The sequence below is a fragment of the Nomascus leucogenys genome, chromosome 6, assembly GCF_006542625.1.
Source record: "Nomascus leucogenys isolate Asia chromosome 6, Asia_NLE_v1, whole genome shotgun sequence".
In the NCBI taxonomy this organism is placed as follows: Eukaryota; Metazoa; Chordata; class Mammalia; order Primates; family Hylobatidae; genus Nomascus; species Nomascus leucogenys.
This window is the reverse complement of record NC_044386.1, coordinates 111,663,832-111,688,844: the sequence shown is the minus strand read 5'-3', so window position 1 is coordinate 111,688,844 and position 25,013 is coordinate 111,663,832. Positions and strand designations below refer to the sequence as shown.

Below are 25,013 nucleotides of genomic sequence, written 5' to 3'. Positions count from 1 at the left end.
GACATGTTGGAGTTTGTTTTCTGAACAGACTTTGCTCCCTTGAGGGGGGTGGAGGATGGACTTTCATGGTGGGATCCCCTGCAGCAAGTGTGTGTGTGCATGCCTGTGTGTATGCGTGTGCATGTACGCATATGTGTGCGCATGTGTATGTGCGTGTGAGTGCTGTGAAGGCAGATAGAAGATGCAGCAGTTTAACAACCACCACACATCGCTTCTGTAAAGTTACTTTTCCTCCTCACGATGAGCTGTCTTTGGAGCTTGGCAGGCCCAGGTCCTCTTGTTCTAGTGACAGTGGAACACAGTCAGGGAGACAGGTGACCACATGTTGGAGAGACACACGGTGCCCTCTGGGATGAGATGGGTGGGCTGGCCTGAGATCCGGGATGACTCCGTCTCAGCCACCGCTATCAGCCTGGAGCCCCAGCTGTGGGACTGTCTGCCACCCTCCCTGCCGGTGCCCATCTTCACATAGCCCGGGCGGGGCAGTGGCGCTGCAGAGGAGGCTGCTGTCCACATCATTGTGGGACCAGGTTTATTGCCAGCCGTGATCACATTTCATCTGTAAAAACTACCCAGTGAGTCAGGAATAAATTCAGGCCCATTTTGCCCGATGAAACAGACTCTGTGAAATTAATTGACTTGCCTAGGGCTCCGTAGCAACGGGAGGGACAGCCTGTGCACCTAGGTTAGTGTTGCCCTGAAGCCGCTTCTCTTCAAACTAAATGCCATGAGGCAGAAGAGCAGCACAGTTAAGCCAGCTACGCCCTGGCTTCTCCACCTCCCCAGCAGTGCGACCATGGGCAAGTCACTTCACCTCTCTGAGCCTGCATGCTGTTCTCTGGAAGATGGGGGGGTGCCCGTCCCATACACTTGTTTGGAGAGTCCGGAGTTCATTCCTGTAAATTGCTTAGGAGAGGGCGGGGCACACATGGCTTGTCTGGTGGTGGGAGGGAGGGGGTGGTATTATCCCAAAGCAAGAGAAACCAGGTAAGGGGAGAAGGAAAGGGGCGATACAGACCCTGGACTCTTGGGAGAGGTGAACTTACAGGCTAGCAAGGGGAGGAGTCCCAAGAGTGGCCATGTACATTAATCCCAGGCAGACCAAGAAGGCTGAAGAAAAAAGAGAATTTTATTTTATTTTATTTTTGAAATGGAGTCTGGCGTCTTGCTGTGTCGCCAGGCTGGAGTACAGTGGCACAATCCCAGCTCACTGCAGCCTCCGCCTCCCAGGTTCAAGCAATTCTCCTGCCTCAGCCTCCCAAGTAGCTGGGACTACAGGCGCACACCACCATGCCTGGCTAATTTTTTGTATTTTAGTAGAGACGGGGTTTCACCGTGTTGGCCAGGATGGTCTCGATTTCCTGACCTCGTGATCCGCCTGCCTTGGCCTCCCAAAGTGTTGGGATTACAGGCGTGAGCCACTGCACCCAGCCAAAAAAGGAGAACTTTCTAAAGCCCTGTTCTTACAGGGCTCCCAGAGAGAACATGGGAGTTGGGTTTGGGAGGCAGGAACCAGACTGGAAAGAACAAAACATACCCAGCATCTTCCCTGGTGGCCGGAACTGTCACTAGAGGCCTCGTGCCCTTAGCAGTCAGTGGGACAGAGTGACTCGGGGGAGGCAGCAAGGAGGAGCGGAGCCATTGGTGCTCAGCCGGCACAGAGAATACTTACTGAGAAGCCAGGGCACACAAAAGAAAAAAAAAATCTCTATTAGATGAAAATGCTAAATGGCACTAGCCAGAAAGTATTCTTGGTTTGGAATTTTTTTTCAGGACCCTAAATGTAACCGGCTGGAGTTCTTTCCCAAGTGCCATGCTGCTGGTTGCCCTCATGAACATGGAAATTTCATCGTGAATATGGAACACAGCATCCTGAGCTAAAAGATTCCCAAGAAGCAGCTTCATCTTGCAGGACAGGCTAGCTTTGGAGGCTCTGGAGGTTCCTGGCTGCCAGCTCTGCGGAGGCCTGCGGGCTGGAGGTAAATGCATTAGCACACGGAGGTGGGCGCCTCTCCCCGCCCCATCCTGTCTCACTGATGTGTTGCCGAGAACTCCTGGAGTTCTTGTTTAGCTAACCAGAATTTGCAATGCTAGAAGACAGGAGAGAAACGGCCTTTAAAACAAATGAATGAGAGTCATGATGAAGGGGGCAAACTGTGGGGTGGAAATCATTACCAGAACACGGGCAGAGACCCGTCAGAGCCAGGCAGGAGAGAGTCATCAGAGCTGTGCCAGCAAGTGGCATGGAGCAGGGGTGGCACTTGGGCTCGGGCTGCAGGCAAACTTGGCGTCAAAACTGGCTCAACCCGTCGCGAGCTGTGTGGTCTCCTTGGGATTTTTTGAGCCTTAGATTCCTTATTTGTAAAATGGATTTGTGAGTCTCCACCTCCCGAGGTCAGTATGGAAATCCAATGAGCTAACGCTCATCAACGGCCTCGCACATGGCCCTGGCACCGCGCATGGAGGCTGCCAACAGTGGCCGCCTCCTCTCTGCAATTGCGTTTATTTATCCATTTGATAACTCTACTGGGTGCCTACCCAGCATTGTTCAGGGGGGTGAGGGGCTGCCGCAATGACCCAGACAGACTGCTGTGCATTCTTGTTGGGAAGACAAGGCAATAAACCACAGTTACAAAACCCAGGGTCCCATGGTAACGAGCTCCACAGAGAAAAGGGAGGTGGGCCAGAGGTTCCGAGAGACACACATTGGATTGCAGGAGGGTGAGAAGGGGCATTCATCTGTGATGGGGTTAAGGGGGCTGCTGACTAGCTCACCTGCGTGAATTTCGGGAGCATGCCATGCAGAGCTGGGGAGAGCATTCTGTACAGAGAAAACAGTGCAACAGCCCTCGAGCAGCAGCAGCAAAGGGGGAGTTTAAGGGATGGTGGGAAGCCACTGTCACTGGACAGTAACAAGTGGACAGACCAGGGGTCCCAGGTGAGGCCACAGAGCAGCCAGAGTACGGCAGGGCTCTCCAGCTCCGGGAGGACTTGAGGTTTGATTCCAGTTGCCAGAGGAAGCCACTCACAGGCTTTGAGTGTAGGAATGATGTGTCCCACTTGGGTCTTTTTATTGTTATTTTTTAGAGACAGGGTCTCACTCTATCACCCAGGCTGGAGTGCAGTGGCACAATCACAGCTCAATGCAGCCTCCACTTCCTGGGCTCAAGCAATCCTCCCACTTCAGCCAGTCAAGTAGCTGGGATTACAGGTGCCTGCCATCATGCCCGGCTAATTGTTAAATTTTTTGAACAGACAGGATCTTGCTATTTTCCCAAGCTGATCTTGAACTCCTGGGCTCAAGCGAGACACCTGCTTCAGCCTCCCAAAGTGCTGGGATAACAGGTGTGAGCCACTGGGCCCGCCTTGGCTTGGGTCTCTCTCTTTTTTTTTTTTTTTTTTTGAGATGGAGTCTCGCTCTGTCGCCCAGGCTGGAGTGCAGTGGCGCGACCTCGGCTCACTGCAAGCTCCGCCTCCCGGGTTCACGCCATTCTCCTGCCTCAGCCTCCCGAGGAGCTGGGACTACAGGCGCCCGCCACCACGCCCGGCTAATTTTTTTGTATTTTTAGTAGAGACGGGGTTTCACTGTGTTAGCCAGGATGGTCTCGATCTCCTGACCTCGTGATCCGCCCGCCTCGGCCTCCCAAAGTGCCAAGGTGGGCAGATCATGAAGTCAGGAGATCGAGACCATCCTGGCTAACACGGGAAACCTCGTCTCTACTAAAAATACAAAAAATTAGCCGGGCGTGGTGGCGGGTGCCTGTAGTCCCAGCTACTCGGGAGGCTGAGGCAGGAGAATGGCGTCAACCTGGGAGGCGGAGCTTGCAGTGATTTCGAGATCGCGCCACTGCACTCCAGCCTGGGCGACAGAGCAAGACTCCATCTCAAAAAAAAAAAAAAAAAAAATTTAACCGTTTCATTCATTAAGGCAATGTCCATGGGGCAGCTCCTGCATGCCAGGCCACCCCTGCCCTGACATAGTCCCAGGCTGACCAACCAGAACTGGGGAGAGGGCGTCTTGAAGAAACAGTCCACCCTCCACCCTCGCATACCTGTGTCTCCCAGCAGACAAGACACACAAGGGCAGGGACTGAACTTTCCTGTGTGCAAATCTCAGGTATGGTCCAGAAATCACATCTCTTTGGTCTGACTGGCCTTACTTACCAAACCCTTGAAACAATGGAAAGAAGCTTGGTGTAATGGGAAGACCCTGCCCCCCAAACCCTCTAATCAGGAGTCTACAGGACCTCATTCCGTGGAAGTTCCCGTTGTCCCCTGAGAAGCCACCACCTTCTGAATCGGCACAGCCAAGGCCCCCGACCCTGTTTTCAACAGCTTTCCTTAGCCACCTTCCCCATCCTGCAGGGCTTTTCAACATTTCGACTTTTTAATCCTTCCCTCCCTAAGATATAGACATGGTGTTAGTACCAGAACCCTGAAGGCAAAGGAACAGAAACTAAAAAGTCCTAGCAGGATGGTCTGAGTTAATAGACTGCTACAGGCAGCCTGTGTGCAAGGCATGCTCGTAGTGGCAGCGGTGTTTCCGGAATGAGGGCTGTGATCCCAGGCAGCCCAGATCCCAAGGCCAAAACATTCATGTCGCCTGGCATCACCCTATCCTTGCCCAGGGTGACCCTGAGACGGCACTTGGATTCTTCCACATTTGAACTCAAACCTGCTCCCTCAGCTCTCCCCAGCAGGAATTGGAGCCCTCTCCAGGCCGTTTAGCCAAAGCAGAATGTGTCTGGCCAAACAGATCTACCCGGGGAAGAACAAAGATGTGTTCAGACACTGTCTGGGGAATTGGTTTTGAGCTCACTCTGAGCTCCATTTGTGCAACAAGGCCAGCGTCTACTGTTAAAGAGAAGGGGCTTGTGGCAGTTTATTACCCTGGTGAGCTGGCTCGGGGCGAGGGGGACATGCTGACCGCAGGACTGTAAAGGACGTAAGGCAGCTGGCAGTGTGGGAAGCAGCAGTCCCCAAAGCACCTCCTCAAGGAAACGATGCAAGAGCTCTGTCCACTGGACCAGCCCCACCCTACCCCATCACGCCCTGGCCTGGGGGCGGAACTTGTGTTTCATGGGCCTGGACGACCAGGGATGGACTGTGGCATGGGCACAGAGACACCCGGACAGAAGGAAGGGCCCGGGCTCCAGAACCAGAGCCGATCCAGGCTCCCAGCTCTATCACCTACTGGCTGCGAGAAAAGCGTGGGTTTTCCTTGTTTTGCAGCCTCAGCTATCTCAGCTGTGAGGGAACAGTGACTCCACCTCCCTCACGTGGTGGTCCTGAAGATGAAATGCAATGCATGAGGCATGGCGGCCGGCCCACCGTGTGCTCTTAGTAACTGGCCACTGTTCTCTTCGGCCCTCCCGTTACTGACCACCTCGAGGGCACTGTTCCTCCCAGCTGACCATTTCCTGCCAGTCACCCACTGCCCAGCTCGCCCCGGCCATGGAGTGAGCTCTGGTCCACGTGCATGGTGAGCTGCCATCTTTGTCGTCCTCTGGACACCACATCTACCTCCTTGGGAAATAGAAACAAGTCCTGCATTTGAACCTACCCGTGAGTCCTGCATTGCTTTGTCAAATTTCACAAAAACCGTAGAAAGCAGATATTGCCCTAGTTTACAGACGCTAAAAGAAGCCAACTGACCTGCTCCAGGTTACAACCAGGGTCTGGTAGGAGAGCACGCGTCCACCCCACCGCTCACTGCACCCACCGACTCCTTGCTTCAGGGCAGAGAATGAGCTGGGGCGGGGTGCTCCAGGGGGCACAGGCAGCCTGTGTTCAAGGCATGCTCGTGAGCCCCACAGCAGGGGCGGAGTCAAACCAGGGCTCTGGTTCTGGGGTGAGCAGAGAGTGGGGCCAGGCCCCCAATGGGAGGCTGACTGAGGAGGGGCTCAAAGTGCCGGCAGGCTCCATCAGAGCGGTTTGATGAGCAGGGCCGCTGAGTGGCCCTCAGGTCAAGGCTGGGGCCTGGGCCACCAGGGCCCAGGTCTGCGGGGCCAGGGGTCCCTCGCCAGGGTAGAGCAGGAAAGCTCCGGCAACCGCCTTCTTGAGTGGACTTGACTTTCCCTTTCTTTGCTAATGATCTCAGATTAATCCCTTAAGACAAGTGCCCCAGGGCGGGTGTTGGTTGCATAAAACAGGAGGCGTCTTCCCTTCCTTCCCGGCACAAACATTTGTAGGCCACCCCCGATGTGGCTGGTCGTGGTCTGGATTTGGGGGCACATTCAGGCATTCAACAAATATGTCGTGAGGCCCTGTGATGAGCTGGAGGGCTATGCTTGATATTGGCAATACAGCTGTGATCGCTCGAATGAATGTGGCCGCCCTCACGGGACGGACCTCTAGTGGTGAGAGACAGACACTAACTGAGTCACATGTGTGATTACACGTGTAATCATACTTACATATGTAACAACACATGGGTTACACGTGCAGTGGCGGGAGGGGGCCCTTCATGGTGACCAGCCCATCAGGGAAGGTGATGCAGGTGGCAGAAGGAAGCGGCACACCCTGGTCCTCACGGAGCTCACGGCAGGTTCTCTGACCCTCACATTGAGCCACAGGCTGTGTCTGAGCCTCACTGTCCTAGCTATAAACTGGGTGCAGGACTAGGCCTTAATCACTGGGCAGCGGGAAGAACTACATAAGCTCATACTGGTGCAGAGGCCCTTGGGAGACCGCAGGGAAAGCCATTGCGTGAGGCGGTGACAGGCTCGGCCTTTGGAGTTGGGCTAGAATCTGAGTTCTGACAATGATCCCCGCCTTGACCCATCTCTCCTCAGGCTGCCCTGAGCCTTCCAGTTAGGCCTGGGCTTTGGGCTTCCGTGTCTGTCTCTGCATTGTCCGACTGTAGCAAGAGTCCTGCTAAATCGGTCTCCCTGGAATCCTCCGCCCTCCACATCTGATTGCCCTCCCTGTCTGATCGTAGTCTTCATGCCCCACTGCCTCCAGGGGGCGTCTGATCACCCGGCCTGCCTTCAGCAAGAATCCCATCAGGCCCATTTAGCCAGAATCCCCCCAGGTGTTTCCTCTTAAGAGGTTTTCCATCCACTGAGCCCACCCTGCTCCTTGACCATCAATTCCCATTTGCTTGTACTGTATTCAGAGTGGACCCCAATCTCTCTCCCCAGCTGCAGCCGTCCCTGTCCGACACTGCCCCCCACCTTAAATAGAGTCTTTCTTACTGTCTTTAACATACGCCGTGAATAAAGTTTTAGCAGATCCACCGATTCCCAGCTCTGTGATCTTAGGCAAGTTACCTAACGTGTCTGGGCCTCAGGATCCTCAGCTGAAAAATGAGATAAAGGCCACTCCATAGGATTATCGGGAGACTAAATGGAAAAAAATGCAACAAAGCAACAGGCCCAGAGCCTGGTGCCCAGTAAGCCTCGGTAGAAGGTGGCTTCTTTCCGCAGGCCCATCTCATAGGCAGCCTCATTTACCCACAGGTCATCAACAGCTGGGTTCCCAAACACCTATGATGTATAGACTGTCTAGGGGCCGATATTCCTCCAGGCCTTCCAGGGCTGCTTCGAGTCAGTTTTATTTTTCATAAGGCTAGGTATAAACTCTTTGTAATTATTTTTCCTTTCAATTGTAAAATCAAGACACATTTACCAATTAAGGCTAAACAAAACTACAAAACCAATAAAACTCAAATGAACAGCATTCATTTAAAGTAGTGGATGATGTTCTGCAGACGCCAAATGGGCTGTCTAACGGGAGGAAGGAGCGGCCGCCAGGGCCCAGGTTCTTCGGAGCTCAGCGCCTGTCCTGGGTGCCAAGCAGTGACTTAGCTCCCTTCTGCTTGCCACTCAGGCCCTGTGACACCTGTCAGCGTGTTTCCCCCATCCGCCTGGGGTCAAGCAGCACTGACCCCTTGGCACTGATACAATCCTAAGTCGTGGGTCCCTTTTCCCTCCCTCTCTTCTGAACGCTCCAGGATGTGTTTAAATTGATTTTAAAAGATGTTCATTAAAATGAAAACATAGGCGGCACACGTGGCTCATGCCTGTAATCTCAGCACTTTTGGAGGCCAAGGTGGGCAGATCACTTGAAGTCAGGAGTTTGAGACCAGCCTGGCCAACATTGTGAAACCCCATCTCTACTAAGAATACAAAAATTAGCCGGGCATGGTGGCATGCACCTGTAATCCCAGCTACACAGGAGGCTGAGGCAGGAGAAACACTTGAACCTGTGAAGCAGAGGTCGTAGTGAGTCAAGATCGTGCCACTGCACTCCAGCCTGGGAGACAAGAGTAAAAACCCTGTCTCAAAAATTAATAATAATAAATAAAATGAAATGAAAACATAAACATTTTTAAATTCTTCCAGAGACCTCTAAGAACTATCCTCCTCACCATGTATCTGTAGTCCCACGTGTGGGAAGAACTAAACCAATACAATCGGTTTTTTTTTTTTTTTTTTTTTTTTTTTTTTTTTTTTTTTTTTTTTTTTTATTTTTTTTTATTGCAATTGCATTTTTACATTTCATTGCATTTGATTTCTCACCATTATCGTCATTTAGCATTAGTGTATCTCCATGCTGTCCCCCCCCCCCCCCCCCCACAGTCCCGGTGTGATGTTCCCCCTGTGTCATAGTCTCATTGTTCAATCCCACTATAGTGAGAACATGCGGTGTTGGTTTTGTCTTGCGATAGTTTACTGAGATGATGTTTTCCAGTTTCATCATGTCCTAAAGACACGAACTCATTTTTTATGGCTGCATGTATTCCATGTGTATTGTCATTTTCTTATCTTTTTTTGAATTTTTTTCAATCTTTTTTTATAGTGCCATAAATATTGACGTGTCTTTTAGCATGATTTTTTTTTTATATATGGATGTGGTCATTATTTTAGTTCGATCCTGAATCGCCACTGACTTCCAATGTTAATAGTTTAAGTCAGTGGGATTTTTTATCTGATTAGTATTTGCTTCCACTGTCAGAGCAGGGCTCAGAGAGAAAGTGAAGGAGGCGACAAGCACTGCAGGATCGGGGCAGAGCGATGTGGGATGGGGTCCTGAGGAGAAGGCGAAGAGGCCCTGTGGTACGGGTCAGCAGGACCTAGCACAATGTGGAAAGAGATGGCCCCAGATGAAGCCAGGGGGACCACAGAGGTGTCATTGCCAGCCTGTCCTGGTCCAGGGAGGGCAGGCATATGGGCTTCACGTCGGGCCAGATCACCAAGCATTAGCAGGGCCTCGCTGAGAATGCATATAGCCTTGAGGGCCACAGTACTGAGGGTTCACCCCGCGTGGTGCTAGCATGTGCCAGGCTCTGTTCTCTCATCAGGGAAGTAACACTGTTCTCCCAGGATTACAGGTGCAGACGCTGAGACCCTGCAAGGTTAACCACCTGGGCCAGGTCACAGCAGCCAGGATGCAACCTAATTTGAAGGTGAGCTGTCTCCAGAGACCATGCTCTCAGCCCGTCTGCAGTGAGGGCCCTGGGTCTCCACGCTGGGCCTTGAGTCCTTCTTGTGCGAGTTACTTGACACCACACTCTGCTGCTGCTGCCCAGACCCTCCCACCTCCCTACCTCCCCGCAGTACAGAGAGCCTGGGCCTGATCCTAGGCAGCTGGAGCCATGAGCCCATGAGTCCAGCACAGCCATGGAGATGCTAAAATACTGAAATAACACCAGGATGTTAGCAAACTCCCCCTATTTACTACTTGCCCCAATCCCCTAAAGCCCCATCACCACTCCAGCTCAGCTCCCTGAAAGTCCCCAGACTCTTCCCACAGTCCAGCAGAAAAAGGGTTAACATCAGGCCCAGCAGGGAGTCTTAGGGAGCCGCTCTAAGCTGGGACCTGGCTCCTGCCTGCTTTAAATATCCCCCCTGTTCTGGGAAGCCTGGGGAGCAGGGACCTGAATTCTGGATGAACTCCCAGCCTGCTCAGCCCCCAGGGAAGGTAGCACCCCCTTTGGCCCCTCTCTGGGCACCCACAAGAGAAGGCTCCAAGTGCAGTAGCTGCCTCCAGGCCACTCTTCAGCCAGGGACCAGGGCACCCAGGGACAACGAGGAATGAGCCTAGAGGACCTGGTACTGCGTTCACCCTGGAACAGTTTCCCAGCCCCCTGCACCTGTCGATGCAGGAGGCGGAGCTAGAGAGGAACAGAACCTGGGCTTCCCGAGGAAGCCTCGGTCAGGTGGGGGCGCCAGAGTGCACCAGGGCCTCTGACGGCATCTGTGGGAACAGGGAAGACACCAGCAGGAATGGAGATGGGAACAAGCAGAGCCAGAGTTGGCCGGAATTGATTCTTGAAGACCACCAGGTGTTCGGCAGGCAGATGGAGGTGATGGAGGAGGAAGAAACGGACCACGCCCTAGAGGCGGAGCTGGCCGCCTCCACCTGAGGCCGAGAGAGCAGCTGGGGCTGGTTGCAGTGAGGGGACTCAAGAAGGTACGCGTGGCCAGCAGGGGCAGGTCACAGAGGGCCCCAGACCCAAACCAGGGCGCTTGGACATTAAGGTGAAGGTCACCGAGAGCAGCCGGTGATGCTGGGGGCGCCTTGTGGCTCAGAACGGTCCCTACAGTCGTCCCTCCCAGGTGGGAGGAAGAAGAGGCTGGACTGCGGAGCGGGACCCTGTGCGTCCCTGCACAAGGGCTGGAGGTAGGTAGGGATGAAGGAGGCCGGGGACAGGGCAACTTGTCCCCTCGCGTCCCCTGCTCATGGAGAGCAGTGAGGCTGCCTCTCCCTGCAGCCTCTGCCCCTCTCTTCCCCGTCCCCCGTCTCCCTTTCTGCGGATACCACGTGGCTCCATATCTCCTGGGGTGTGGAGGGGCTCTGTTGCGGGCTCCAAGCGGAGAGAACCACCGGGGCAAGGGAAGAGCCCGTGGAACCTTCCCTGGGTTGGGTTTCGGTGTTGGGTGCCGGGCAGGCTGTTTGTGGAAATCTGCTGCCCTCTGCAGGATGGTTCTAGAACCACATCCGCTCAGGGGCCCTCAATCTAGGCTTCAGAGAGTGGGAGCTGATCCCAAACACAGCACAGGCCCCAGTGCCACGCTTTGATCATGACAGCTGCCGATGCCCCCTGACGTGCACCTCAGGGACCTCACTTGTCCCTGCCCAGCCCGGTGAGAAGCTGTCAGTATCTATTTGTAGTGGAGGCTTGGAGTTAGAGAGAGAATGTGCTCCGCAACACCAGCTGGTAACGGACGCAGCCAACGTTCAAATCCAGTCTGTCCAGCCATGCCCGGCACCCTCCCGCTGGCCCACGTGCCTTCCTGACCGCCCATCCTCATCGCCAGGGCTTGGCCGTCTGAGTAGAGGTTGAAGTTTGCCCAGATCCAGGATTTTCACGACCCTGTCCCTCTACCTCTGGCTGTTTTCTCCCTGGCACTCATGTGACGTTTGTCCTCTTACTGTTTGCTTCTCTAGGGCCTGCCCCCAACCCCTACCCCAGCTAGAATATCAACTCCAAGGGACCAGGGGCCTTATCCTCCTGGTTCACTGCGCGGGTCCAGCTCCTGGAGCAGAACCAGCCCACGGGAGGGGCTTGAGACCTGGTTCAAGGAAAACGTCCTCTCCCATAACTGTCTGGTTCCAGCAGTGTCTCCCCCATGAGACTTGAGCTCCTGGGGGTTCTGGTCCCTGCTGGGCCTTCCTGCTGGGGTTTAGTCTCCCCGCACAGCAAGCTGCGGCTTTCCAGAAGCCCTGGCCAGTGGGGCTCCAAGAGGGCAGCTCGCTTGTCTTGCAGTCTCTGGAGTGGGAGGTGCTGGGCCCGGTGCTGACCGGGCCTGCCCTCCAGGCCGGGCAAGCTCTGTCCTTGGTCTCCCTCAACCCATCCAGCTGCCCTCTGACTCAACCCTCTCCACCCACTCCCCAGCCAAGGACTGAATGCGGTCTCTTCCACGTAGCCCTTAGGGTTACAAACCTTTTCCTTTTCCACTGTGCACACTCTCACTTAAAAACCACATGAACCCAAGAAGCGGCCTCCTTCATTTGCAGGTGAAGATGCAAGGTGATCACCCAGCTGAACATGGGGTGGGACTACATGGGGGCAATGCGCTGACTCGGGAGGTCCCTTTACAGCCCCCCAACACCCTGAGGGCCACCACAGTGCCTGTGGTTAACAGGGCCTGTGTTTTAGCAACAATTCCTTCTTAGGTCACTAAGGAAATTTAGAGAAAGGTCACGTGTGATGTTCCGTAAGTGGATATTGTTCTGCCCATCTTCGAGGTAAGAAGCCTTTAGGCCATGGACTGGTCCACGTTCCCACACAAAGCCAGACAGCAGGAGGCTCAGCGCAAAACCAGGTGGCCTGAGCACATTGTCATCCACCACATCACACGTCGGCAGAACTGACCAGAACATCCCCAAGACGTCGAGCCTGGGGGAGGGTCCCACCGGCAGCAGCGGGGGCAGCTCCTCAATTAGTGCCCAGGTTTCTGCAGGATGGAGCTTTCATTGAATCCGGCTGCACCTTCTCCTCCCCACCCCCTCACTGATGAGAACAAATTTGAGGTAGGCTGGGATACCAAATGGGTCCCATAAGATATGACAGAAAGGACTGGTGCGGGGGGCTTCAGTTAAGGCAAAGCCTTACATCAGAGCTGGTCCTGCTCCTTTAAAAGCCACAGGTTGGAATCTGGAGCTGACTCTGGTCTGGCAAACTGCAGGGACTTGGGTTTCAATAAGTGACCTTTCTGTTGGCGCTAATTGAGGAGGGCTTGCCGTGATGCCAGGCATGCGAGGCCCCGCCAGGGAGGAGGGAGGAGGCAGGGGCCCTGGGCCGGCCACTTCCAGTAAAAGGCAGGCATTTTGGCAGCTGGCAGTTTCGAAGCCTTGTGGCTATTGTAAATCATAATAAGCTGATTATTGCAGTACTTGTTCTTAAAGTTTCCCCAGATTGTTCCAGCTGAGTCATGAGTTACAACATGATTGTGAGTTGTTTCTTTATGGGCACCAGGAGCCCTCAGCTTTTCTGCATCTTTTTCAAGAACTACGTGAACTAAAAATCCCAGCCTCCCGCCCCAGCACGGGCCAGGGCTGGCAAGGGCCCCTGCATCCAAGTCCCCTGGGCTGACAGAGCAGAGTCACAGGAGTTGACGGCTCAGCTCTGAGTAGACATATGGCTTATTTGGTATCAAGATTTAAGAGCTTCACAGCGATTTAGTTTCGTCTCAAAGTCACCGAAACATTAGTGAAAATCGTGGATCTGGGCAAACTTCAACCCCTATTCAGACAGAGATCTCTGCCCGCAGGCTGTGCCACCCTTCCTCTGTCTGGGCTGCACCAGAGCTGGGCCTGCCCCTGTGCCAGAATGCTAAAGCTAACGTTTGTGTCAGTGTTTCCGTTATAAAATGGCATCCCCCAGACCCCATCTGTTAAATTACCCTCAAGGCTACAGGCTGGCAGACACAGTGTTATTTCCTTCAAGATAGAAGGGGTGGCCCCCCCTAGGTCTCCCTGGATCCTCCCAGGCAGGACTAACCCACGGGAATTAACTACCGGTTTCGGCAACTCCAGTCCTCCCTCAAGTGCAGAGCTGTGGGCCACGGCCTGGAGTTGCTCGGCCAGGGAGCTGTTCACCTCAGCGACGGCCAACTCAGGAATAGCTTAGGTATCTGTGGTGTTAAGGCTGGTACGCAACAATGCAAACTGGTACCAGATGGCGGGAAATGCAACTTTAAAAGGCGCCACTTCACAAGCTGTCAAAAAATCTGGATGTGACCCAGCAACCAACGAGGGAAGGTAGACAAGGAGGTATCTCTAGTCACATAGCTCACACCACAATGCAATGCAACGTGTTAGCCCAATTCTAAAAATCCTCAGGAACACTTTTTAATATACAAGAATCAAAAGTACAGCAGTTTTACAATGTAGGAAAATTTAATACATACTATATAAACAACATTATTTACATCAGAAATCACTAGGACAGTGGCATTTTTCACAAATATAAATTAATTACTGTTTAGTCAACAGGTTTTAAAAGTCCACAATTTTACAATAAAGAAAAACCATCTGTCCCCAGATGAGTGGGGCACAGGTGGCCTAAAGCAGCCTGGACCCTTGGCATGGCTCCCCTCGCCCAACGTGGCAGCCCTCAGAGGAGCCGGAAGACCGCTGGTGCTGGGCCTGGGCTGCTGCTCCTGCTGACAAGTGGATTTTGGTCTGTAGGATTTCAGTGTCATTGTGTGACTTCCTAAATAAACTGTGTTTGCACCGTGAGGACTGATGCAACTTTCAGACACACCAGGCCAGAATGTCTGCGGCACAGTGTGCAAAGTGTTTGGGGCTTCCCTTCGAAGGGCTGAGGAATGACTGAAAGGAGAGCGAGCCCCGGGCTCTGCTGGCACCTGTCTGTCCGGCTCTGAAAGACCGCAGTGATTAGCTTGGGGTTTCACCTGGCCCTTTTCTAAAGGCCATAGTGTATCATGTCAACCCTTGTTCACGTGCAGGTTTTAGGTGATGCTAACTCCCTCTTCCTCAACCCGTTATTTCTACCAACGATAAAATCTTTCAAAGCCAGGCTCCAGGGAATGCCATCCTCACAGATTCCTGGGGCAGCTTCTCCCATTCACAAGTGAGAGAATTTACCTGTGCAAATTTTTTATTTAGGCATATAATATTCATACTGATTTAAATCAATGAAGAAATGCTTCCTTTTTCCCAACGCACTCTTCAAACATACTCCAGCACCTAAAATAGTTGTCTAATGGGGACACTGTAATTTTAGCATCAATGTAACACTGATCTGGCCGATACTGCCTTTTGCTACTTCATATGGCACTAAGAGTCCTGAATGTGAACCAAAGGAAGTTTCTTTTTCCTCATGGTGAGACATCTTTGGGCATAACTCACATCTCCTATCAGCAACTCAAGGGAGAAGCCCTGATGACTGTGGAAACCCTGATGGAAATGCAGGGCCTCTGGTGACTCCTTTGCCCCTCCTTTCGTTCCTGAAGGACACTACCCAACTCTCTGCAGGGGCTCACCTCCTTCCCACCCCATCTCCCATCGCTCAAGGGCTTGACAAGCCAACCTAACCTTCCTCTTTGGCTTGGGCAAGGCAAACGTGGGCTAGAGTCAATATTATCAGCAAGAAGCTCCATCTGTGGTTTCCTTATCACTGTGTGGCCTAAGTGGAGACACATGTCCTGCCCTCTCCACTGAGCGTCACAGCAGGCCCTCCATGGGAGGACTGTGGCCAGGTGGCTCATGCAGTCACCAGAGCTTTGCTTCAGGACATGTATGCTACAAGTCCAGGCTGAACAACCCCAAGAACTATGAGGGTTCAGTAAGGGGGGTGGGTCTACCGAGCGCTCAACACAAGCTTCTGGGACCCAGACCCTCATCTGGAAACCACACAGGCCAGCGCTGCGATGCTCTGTGTAGCAGGGAGCAAGGGTCACACCACAGCTACATCTGCTTCATTCGGGGGATCCAACTCGGCATGTCTTGCTAAAGGCATTCATGGTGCTGCCCAGGACACCAGCAAGCACTGAAGTCCTCACAAGTTACTTCAGGGAGTTTAACCCTGCACACGCCCAACAGAAGGGTTTTCACCAGCTCTGAGCCTGGACACTTACAGGCACACTGTATGTTCAAGTCAGTTATTCTGTCTCCATCTAGAAAGGCCTTTGGATACTCTAACAATACTAGCAAGCTATACTGAGAATAAAACTGAAGGCCCCAGCATCAGTCAATTGAAAAGAGCCTGCTTAATTGATGCAACCAACTTGCTTCCTAAACCCAACTCAGTTCAACTCTAGTACGATTTTTACTATCTATAGCTCAAGTCACTGTGTCTTTGGATGCTCCCTGTTTGGGAGAGAGTTTAACTTAGGTTTATACCTGATTATATTCTAAGAGAAACTGAATTCAATTCTAGTGATCTCCAACTACAGTAGAAACTTGTTCACCACAGGTACTTATTTCCATCTGCCCACCACATGATGTGTGATTCTGTCCAATCTATTTCTTCAAGCTGTGCAAAGGGAAGGAAATGCAGCAGGAAGTGTTGACCTAGCCCAATACTGAAAGTTTCCCCCACTTGCTGGCACTACTGAACCCCACATTAGAAGCCCGTTCACCGCCTGCACCAGGACCCCCACCTTTGTGATTGCAACAAGTTGGTCAGCAGGCCTGCCTCTGCATCCCTTTCTCCAGGTCCTGTAGCTTTCCTTCTCAGCATAGCAATCAGAAATCCACCAGGGATTCCAGTTCCCTGGCCACACTACTCCCCACCTACCCCACCCTACCCCTCACTCAGCCTACTCCCCAGTCAAGTAAGACCCATGCTGGCATCAATGTTGCCTAACTCACAGTACTCAAAAGTCAGCCAGAGCAACCTACTTTTCCTGGCACAGTGGGAAAAGGAGGCCCACTCAGGAGACCAAACCTCTGAAATGTACAAAGACAGTGTGGGAAAAATTAGTGTTGGCAGAGATGAAGCAGTTGTGGAAGCTGTTGCCCTCTCTCTACTTCCCCACCTCAACCCCACCCATTGGTTTCACATAATGAGGCCAAGTGTATCATTTCTCCCAAGAACACATTTGAGGGGTGTACCTGCTCCCCTTCAAGTCCTATGCTTGTCCCCACCCGCTTGCCCCAACTCGCCACTCCCCATCAGCAGCATCCATCATGTCAGAGTGAACCAAATCAACCAAATCACACACTGTAACATCAGGTCCCAGCAGCCTCCATGCACCAGTTCCTGCCCTGACCATGCACTAAGGTCCTGGGAACACTGACCCTGGCAAAAAACATTCATGACTCTGAAGATCCCCTGTTCCTTGACTGGGGAAACACATCCCAGTGAAACTGGTACACACAAAGTCAGCTCCTCCTCCAAGTGCCCGTCAAAGTGGGAGGCCAGAACTAGGCTGGAATGGGATGGGGTGCCAAAGTGCAGGAGGGGTGACCCGAATCAGAGCTGGACCCAGTGAAAGGCCTCCCATTCCTTGAAGTGCTCCTTCAGCCAGTGAGTTGACAGCAGCAGCATGTCCGAAACTCCACTTACTGGTCTAGATAACTGGCTACTGTAGGATCAGACCAAAAATATCCACGTGTTTGGTGACTCTTACTCTCTCCTTGACGAGCTGTCCTTTATGTTTTCCGAACATTCCAGTTATAATCTGGGTTGTTTTTCTGTTCTAGTGATCTCTCCAAAGGAGACCTATGATCCAGGGGTGACTTGGAATCGTGAGGAGATTTCTGAGAAGGGGGTGAGCGAGGATCTGAGACTGCAGGGTGCAATGGGGGTAGAGGCTGTTTATATTCCCCCAGTTTATCTGTGTGGAAAGAGCGGTAATGGTCTGAGGGTCCCTGGCCATGGTAGCCCATAGGGGGGCGGTGATCAGACATTCGTCGGAAATCCTGCTGGTGGTAATTTTGAGGCCTAAATTCATCGGATCTCCTCCGCTTGGAGTCATGATGGTGCCTGAAATAGAGATGCAAGGATTAGTCGAAAGACTGAAGCCAGATTCCCATCCACTTCTCTTCACCACCCACTTGGCTCGTCCTCATATACTCATATTCAAGGACACTTACAAATGGACTCAAGGACAAATGCTCACATTATTAGGAATCAAAAAAATTAATAACAAAGAGTCATTTTACACTTATTAGCAAAATACATCCTATGAAATAAGCCTCAAGTGTGCAGTGACACAAGTACACACTTGAAAAATCACTGATGGCTTTGCAAACTCACTCCCTTTAGGAAAAATCTGGTAAGATCCATAAACATTTCCATATTCCTGGACCCAGCCCATGAGAAAAAGAGCCACAGAAATTATTTTGTAAGTTATTAATAACTCCATCAACCTAAATATGCGACAAGTAAGTGACTAGTTAATAAAATTCTCTTAAAAACCAACTCAATGTGAAGAGTATTAAAATTTTTAGCTTGGACCATGGTAAACTGCTCATGATACCATTAAAAAAAGAATTAGTAAAACTCAACAACAAAAACAAACAACCCAACTCAAAAGCAGGCAAAGGATTTGAACAGACATTTCTCCAAAGAAGATATACAAATGGCCAAAAAAAAATGAAAAGATGCTCAATATCATTAATCATTAGGGAAATGCATATTCAAGCCCACAATGAGACTACTTCACACCCACCAAGATGGAGATATTCATTTAAAAAAAAAAAAAAAAAAAAAAACAAAAAACCCAGGAAGTAAGTGTTGGCAAAGACAAGGAAAACCTTCAACTCTTATACATTGCTGATAGGAATGTAAAATGGTTCAGCCATTGTAGAAACATTTTGGTGTTTCCTAAAAACGTAAAGAATATGACTAACAATTCCACTCCTAGGCACCATATCCAAAACTGAAAACAGGTAGTCAAGTACCTGTATACCAATCTTCACTGCAGCATTATTCGCAATAGCCCAAAGATGGAAACAACTCAAACGTCCATCAGCAGATGAATGGATAAACAAAATGTGGTATATCCACACAATGAAATATTATTCAGCCGTAAGATGGAATGAGTACTGATGAATGAACCTTGAAAACATTATGCTAAGTGAAAGAAGCCAGACACAAAAGGTCACATATTGTATGATTCTTTCTATACGAAATGTCCAGGCAAATCCAGAGAGACAGAATGCAAACTGGTGGTTGCCAGAGGCTGGGGAGAGGGAATAATGGGGAAGGATTATTTAATGGTTATAGGGTTTTCTCTGAGTGATGAAAGTGTTTTGGAACTAGACAGAAGTGTTGGCTGCCCAATAGTATAAATGCACTAAGGTCATTCAGTTGTTCGCTTTAAAATAGTTCCTTTATGTAACATGAATTTCACCTCAATGAAAGAAAGAGGGAGGAAGAAGTGAGCAATTTCAAGTTCCAGTCAAAATGGAATAACAGGGACTAGATTTACCCTCCTACCTGAAACAGCCAAAAGGGACAAAATGTATAGAACAGTGGTTTTCAAGACACCAGACATGAGGCCATGAAGCACAGTGATCCCTGAGGAATGGACACTAATGAAATGAGCCTTTTAACGGCTCCTGCTTACTATCATGAGATAGCCCTCAGGCTGTGACACAGGAAGAAGGAAACCCAGAAAGACACCAGTTGGCTTCCCAAGCTGAGGGATGGGGAACCAAGGTGGCCAGAGTTCACAGGACATGGCATGAGGGAAGACAGTTCTGCAGAGCAAGAAGTTTGAAGATCTACAGAGGGTTCCCAGGTATACAGCTGAATACTGCTTAGGATGTGCATGTGGGGAAACTACCCAAGGCCAGGGAAAGAACCACCCGAAAAGACTAAAGGTAACAGTGCCCTGTGCTCACAAAGAACTGGCATCGTGCCTGTTCTCACCAGCCACACCAAAGACCTCCAGATGGTGATACAGTTTGGATATGTGTCCCCTCCAAATCTCATGTTGAAATGTGACCTCCAATGTTGTAGTGCGAGGTGTTTGGGCAGATCCCTCATAAATGGCTTGGTGCTGTCCTTGTGATAATGAGTGAGTTCTCTGAGTTCATGTGAGAGCTGGTGCTTTAAAAGAGGCTGGCACCTCCTCCTCTCTCTCTTGCTCCCTCTCTTGCCATGGGACGCCTACTCCCACTTCGCCTTCCACCATGAGTAAAAGCTCCCTGAGGCCTCTCCAGAAGCCAACCAGATGCTGGTGCTATGCTGTGCGCCAAATAAAACTCTTTTCTCCATAAATTACCCAGCCTCAGGTATTCCTGCAAAACAGACTAATGCAATTGGGTAGAGTGCAATGAGGCTCTTTACCTTGGGGGTGGGCAATCATTCCCTTGACTGAGCACTGCTCTGGTTCTACCTAACGAATCTTAACAGCAAGACCTGAGAAAGGAAACTGCTTCCAAATAACCTGCAACTCATAACAAAGCTCCAGAATACTTATGGGAATACAAAAATATCCAGCACCCAACAAGGTAGATGTCACATCTGGCATCTGACAAAAATTATTAGGCACAGAAAGTACCAGGGGAGCAAGACCCACAGTGAGGAGGTATCAACTGAAACTGACCCAAGTGATAAGATTCGCAGACAAGGACATCAAAACCAAGTTATATCTGTGTTCCAGGTTTTAAAAGGTTAGACACAGAACATATATAAAAAGACCCAAATACAACTTTCCGAACTTTTAGAACTACAATGTATAAAATGCAAAGTACACTGGATGGGCCTCATAGCAGTCTTGACTTTGAAAAGGAAAGTATTAGTGAACTTGAAGAGGTAGCAATAGAAACTATCCACAATGAAACAGAGAGAAAGCATAATTTTTTAAAAGTCAACAGAATACTAGTGAGCTGTGAGGCAACTTCAAGCAAGCTAATATAGGTGTAATGAGAATCTCCAAAGAAGAAGAGAGAGTGGAGGGTCAGAAAAAAATATTTGAAGAAGATTGTAAAAATTTCCAAATTTTATGGAAACAATAAACCCACAGATCCAAGAAGTTCAAACATTTCCAAGCACAAGAAACCAAGGAAAAATACACCAAGGCACATCATAATCAGTGATTTTTTTTAAAAGGAACATTATGTAAAGAGGAACAAAGGATGACAGATTTTTCATCACAAAACAATGCAAGTAAATAGCAGAGGTACATCTCTAAAGCACTGAAAGAAACTGTAAAGCTAAAAATGTATATACTCAGCAAAAACTGCTTTCAAAAATGAAGGCAAAGTACTTTTTCAGGCATACATACAAACACTGAAAGAGTTTATCACCAGCAGAAAAAGTCCTTCAGGCAAAAGAAAACTGACACCAAATAGAAATATAGACCTACTAGAAGAATGCAGGCAAGTGCTCACTGCGTCCAGACAATAGAGAGAAGGGTGGGAGTGAGGGGCAGACTCCTAAGGAGGTGACAGCTACTCAGCTACAGCTCTCTGCTAATGCGGCCTGCTGTTACCAGATCTTCCAAAAACAAAGCAGGACTTTGAGACATGTATATGAAATTTTCCCACTTTAAATTCAAGGTACAGTGCAAAGGACGCACATCATCAGCCCAGGGAAAACCAAAGCTGCTATGAGGTTAAATTATCCAAGATTTGAAATTAGGAAATACAGATAAAACCTCTTTAGCTCTCCCTGGACTTGCTACTCTCACAATGTAAAGCTTTGGCTCATGGTACTACTGGTGGCATTGTACTGAAGTAAAGAGGGTGCAGCTTCGAAAGGCTTCGACTCTTCAATTATGGGCTCGTGGCAGGTAAGGACTGTGGGCTGGTACCTATCTTGGGATCCCTGACACCTAGTGTGGCTGACAGCCTCACACAGAGCTTAATAAATTTGGTTGCTGACTCTAATATTTTATGGCGACCACTTCACTACATTTCCTCAAAAGACGGCAGAAAACTCTTTTCCTGCACAGGTGAAATGTGCTCCCTATGACCCAGAAAATAAAACATAAAATCTAACCAAGACATGGGATTCCCTGTGGCTGACACATGATGAGATCTTCAGTAATTTGATAGATAAATACATTCATGTATACGTCACTTTCTGCCTAGAAACAACTCCTGGCAAAGGTCGGCACCTGGTGTCTCACAGCCTTTTTGCATACCTATCATAATAATCTCTGTGTCCCCGGTGGTCTCGGTCACTGCTGTACTGGTCATAAGGCCTCTTTCTGGACATGTTGTTGGGTCGATAGCTTCCGGAACGGTGGGCATCCATATGTCGCCGGTCCCCATAATGGTGGTCCTTGTACCAGTGCTGCTCATACTGATGGTGCCTGTCGCTTCCCCATGGTGGATTGTTGTTGCCACCACCATAGTTGAACTTTCTTTCCCTCTGCCAGTCTCCTCGATCTGTAGGAAAAGAAAGAATGATCTGATGACTGCAAGAAATGGATGAATTTCACTTCCACTACAATTTTTTTTTTTTGGAGATGGAGTTTTGCTCTGTTGCCCAGGCTGGAGTGCAGTGGCATGATCTTAGATCACTGCAATCTCCACCTCTTGGGTCAAACAATTCTCGTGCCCCAGCCTCCCAAGTAGCTGGGACTACAGGCACCCGCCACCATGCCTGCCCAATTTTTGAATTTTTAGTAGAGACAGGGTTTCACCATGTTGGCTAGGCTGGTCTCGAACTCCTGACCTCAGGTGATCCGCCCGCCTCAGCTTCCCAAGGTGCTGGGATTACAGCTGCGAGCCACCACGCCCAGCCTTATTTTTTATTTTTGTTTTCTTCCACACCAATCTTCTCTGTATTGTTCCAATTTTTGTAGGTATGCTGCTGAAGTAAGCACTACTTTGCTGAAGTTCAAACTGAAAGCCTGACACATGTTACAAACAGACATTAAATTTCTTTCTTCTTGGTCTTGTTGTTGCTGGCTAACATATCAGTAATGACTCCTAAACATTCTTTTTTTTTTTTTTTTTGAGACAGAGTCTCGCTGTCGCCCAGGTTGGAGTGCAGTGGCGCGATCTCGGCTCGCTGCAGGCTCCGCCTCCCGGGTTCACGCCATTCTCCTGCCTCAGCCTCCCGAGTAGCTGGGACTGCAGGCGCCCGCCACCTCGCCCGGCTAATTTTTTGTATTTTTAGTAGAGACGGGGTTTCACCGTGTTAGCCAGGATGGTCTCGATCTCCTGACCTCGTGATCCGCCCGCCTCGGCCTCCCAAAGTGCTGGGATTACAGGCGTGAGCCACCGCACCTGGCCAATGACTCCTAAACATTCTTTCCAACCAAATTTTAAGGCAAAATTTACTACTCCTCTCCTTCTGAAATCTTAAGAACTACCGCTTTTCACTCTCCATACCTGTTTAACCTTCCAATCTGTGGCAGACTCTTAACACCAAAACCAAACTAATTCAGAAAGTGATACCGCTGAGTTTCACAGCTGCAAGGTAATATCCTCCGGTTACGCATCTTAACGTTTATTTCACCTGCTGGTACCTGCTGTGCCTGGTCTCTGAAAATCTCTCCAGACTACACTCACCGATTCTATTATTCTTCCCTATTCTGCACACACACAAAAATGGACCTCCTCCTATAAAAAAGTAATTTCTCTAACTTTGAGCTTGGATCAGTGCTCTGTCTCTTAAGGATTAAGGCCAAACTACAATCCTTTTAACTTCTGTAGCCTTCCTTTTCTCCTAAGGAAATGAATCATACTCACTTGAATCAGAAAATGTAGTGAAGACACAGAAGTCCAGGGATGGAGAGTTAAACTGTGGCTACCAAAATATCATGTCCACCCAGAGCCTGTAAGTGTGATTTTACCTAGGTCTTTGCAGATGTAATTAGGTTAAAAATCTCTAGATGAGATCATCCTGAATTTAGGTTGGGCTATAAATTCCAGGACAGGCATCCTTTCAAAATAAAGGCAGAGGGAGCTATGACAGGCTCTACATAGGAGAAGGCTATGCAAAGATGGAGGCAGAAATCGGCGTGATGCACCTACGAGTCAAGAACGCCAAGAACTGCTGGCAGCCACCAGAAGGCAGAAGAGAGGCATGTAACAGATTTTCCCTCAGAGCCTCCAGAAGGAACCAACCCTGCTGACACCTTGATATCAGACTTCCTGGTCTCCAGAAATGTGAGAAAATAAATGTCTGATGTTTTAAGCCACCTAGTCTGTGATACTTTGTTATATACGGCCCTAGGAAACTCATACAGAGGACTAACCAAAAGGAACCTATGACCTCATGGAAAAATCCATCTTCTGTCTATAATTATGTTAAGATCAAAGACATGCCACCAAATAAGTGTCTCTACTCATTTTGCTGGCCTTCCAGCTTTTTGCTACAGAGCTGGAGAATAACACCATTAAGGAAGTGCCGAGCTTAGAAACTGATAGCATTAACATGATGTACAGTCAACCAGTGGCTTAAATTCATTGCTGACCTGGGTAGATCAGATGAAAGCACCATAAAGTAAAAAACTTTTGACTATTCACCCTAAGAATTAACAAATAACAGCAAAAAGAGACACCTTCTAAACATGCGAAGGATCAGTTGAGGATGGCTTCAAATCAAATGGAAAGTGAGATTTCTAACAGGGTGTCAATGTCTGTGGTTTTGTAGAGGTGCTTAAAACTCAAGCTAATTCATTGTTTCCAGAGTAAATCAAACAGATTTTCTTTCTTCTTAAACCCTCTGTGAGGTAAATCACAGGTTACAAAGTATTGAGCTATTAAAAAGATGGGTGAGGAATCCAAGGTTTAAATAAAAGAATGTATTTAGTAAGAAGTTATTTTAGCCAGGCGCGGTGGCTCACGCCTGTAATCCCAGCACTTTGGGAGGCAGAGGTGGGCAGATCACGAGGTCAGGAGATCGAGACCATCCTGGCTAACACAGTGAAACCCCATCTCTACTAAAAATACAAAAAATTAGCCGGGCGTGGTGGTGGGCACCTGTAGTCCCAGCTACTTGGGAGGCTGAGGCAGGAGAATGGCGTGAACCCGGGAGGCGGAGCTTGCAGTGAGCTGAGATGGTGCCACTGCACTCCAGCCTGGGTGACAGAGCAAGACTCCGTCTCAAAAAGAAAAAAAAAAAAAGAAGTTATTTTAAAGGATTCAGAATATAAAATAAGTGACATTGTATGCAAAACACAAAAACAGCCTAATACTAGAAAAAAGCCAGTATAACTGATGCAACTACATCTAAGAACAGGGAAACATTTCCCAATCATTCTGCAAAGTCATTAGCTTTTTTTTCCCTCAACAAAATGGTGATGAAATAATTTTGAATGCAGATTTTTAAGATTACAGAACATAGAACTTAATGCTTCCAGGCAGGGTAGCTTGTAGCAGAATTACATCCTGCCAAAAACGATAAGAAAAGGGAAGATTAAAAAGAATGTGTTTAGGCCAGGCACAGTGGCTCACGCCTGTAATCCTAACACTTTGGGAGGCTGAGGCGAATGGATCGCCTGAGGTCAGGAGTTCAAGACCAGCTTGGCCAACATGGTGAGACCCTGTCTGTACTAAAAATAAAAAAAATAAAAAATTAGCCCGGCATGGTGGTGTGTGCCTGTAATCCCAGCTACTCGGGAGGTTGAGGCAGGAGAATCGCTTGAACCCGTGAGGTGGAGGTTGCAGTGAGCCAAGATCGT

The 25,013-nt window shown here is 49.6% G+C and overlaps 1 protein-coding gene across 6 annotated transcripts in view; it reads right to left on the bottom strand.

The window, feature by feature from the left end:
• Positions 1-13,775: 13,775 nt before the first annotated feature.
• Positions 13,776-25,013, bottom strand: part of CHD2 (chromodomain helicase DNA binding protein 2) — a 146,062-nt gene continuing 134,824 nt past the window's right edge. For 5 of the 6 annotated variants that reach the window (XM_030815058.1, XM_030815057.1, XM_030815061.1 and 2 more), the window contains 2 exons: positions 21,519-21,765; positions 17,071-17,404 (listed from right to left, as the gene is read on the bottom strand). In XM_030815058.1, coding sequence (XP_030670918.1) covers positions 17,071-17,404; positions 21,519-21,765 — 581 coding nt within the window. Of the gene's footprint in view, positions 17,405-21,518; positions 21,766-25,013 lie in introns of all 6 variants that reach the window. The other variant, XM_030815056.1, reaches the window with a different exon arrangement.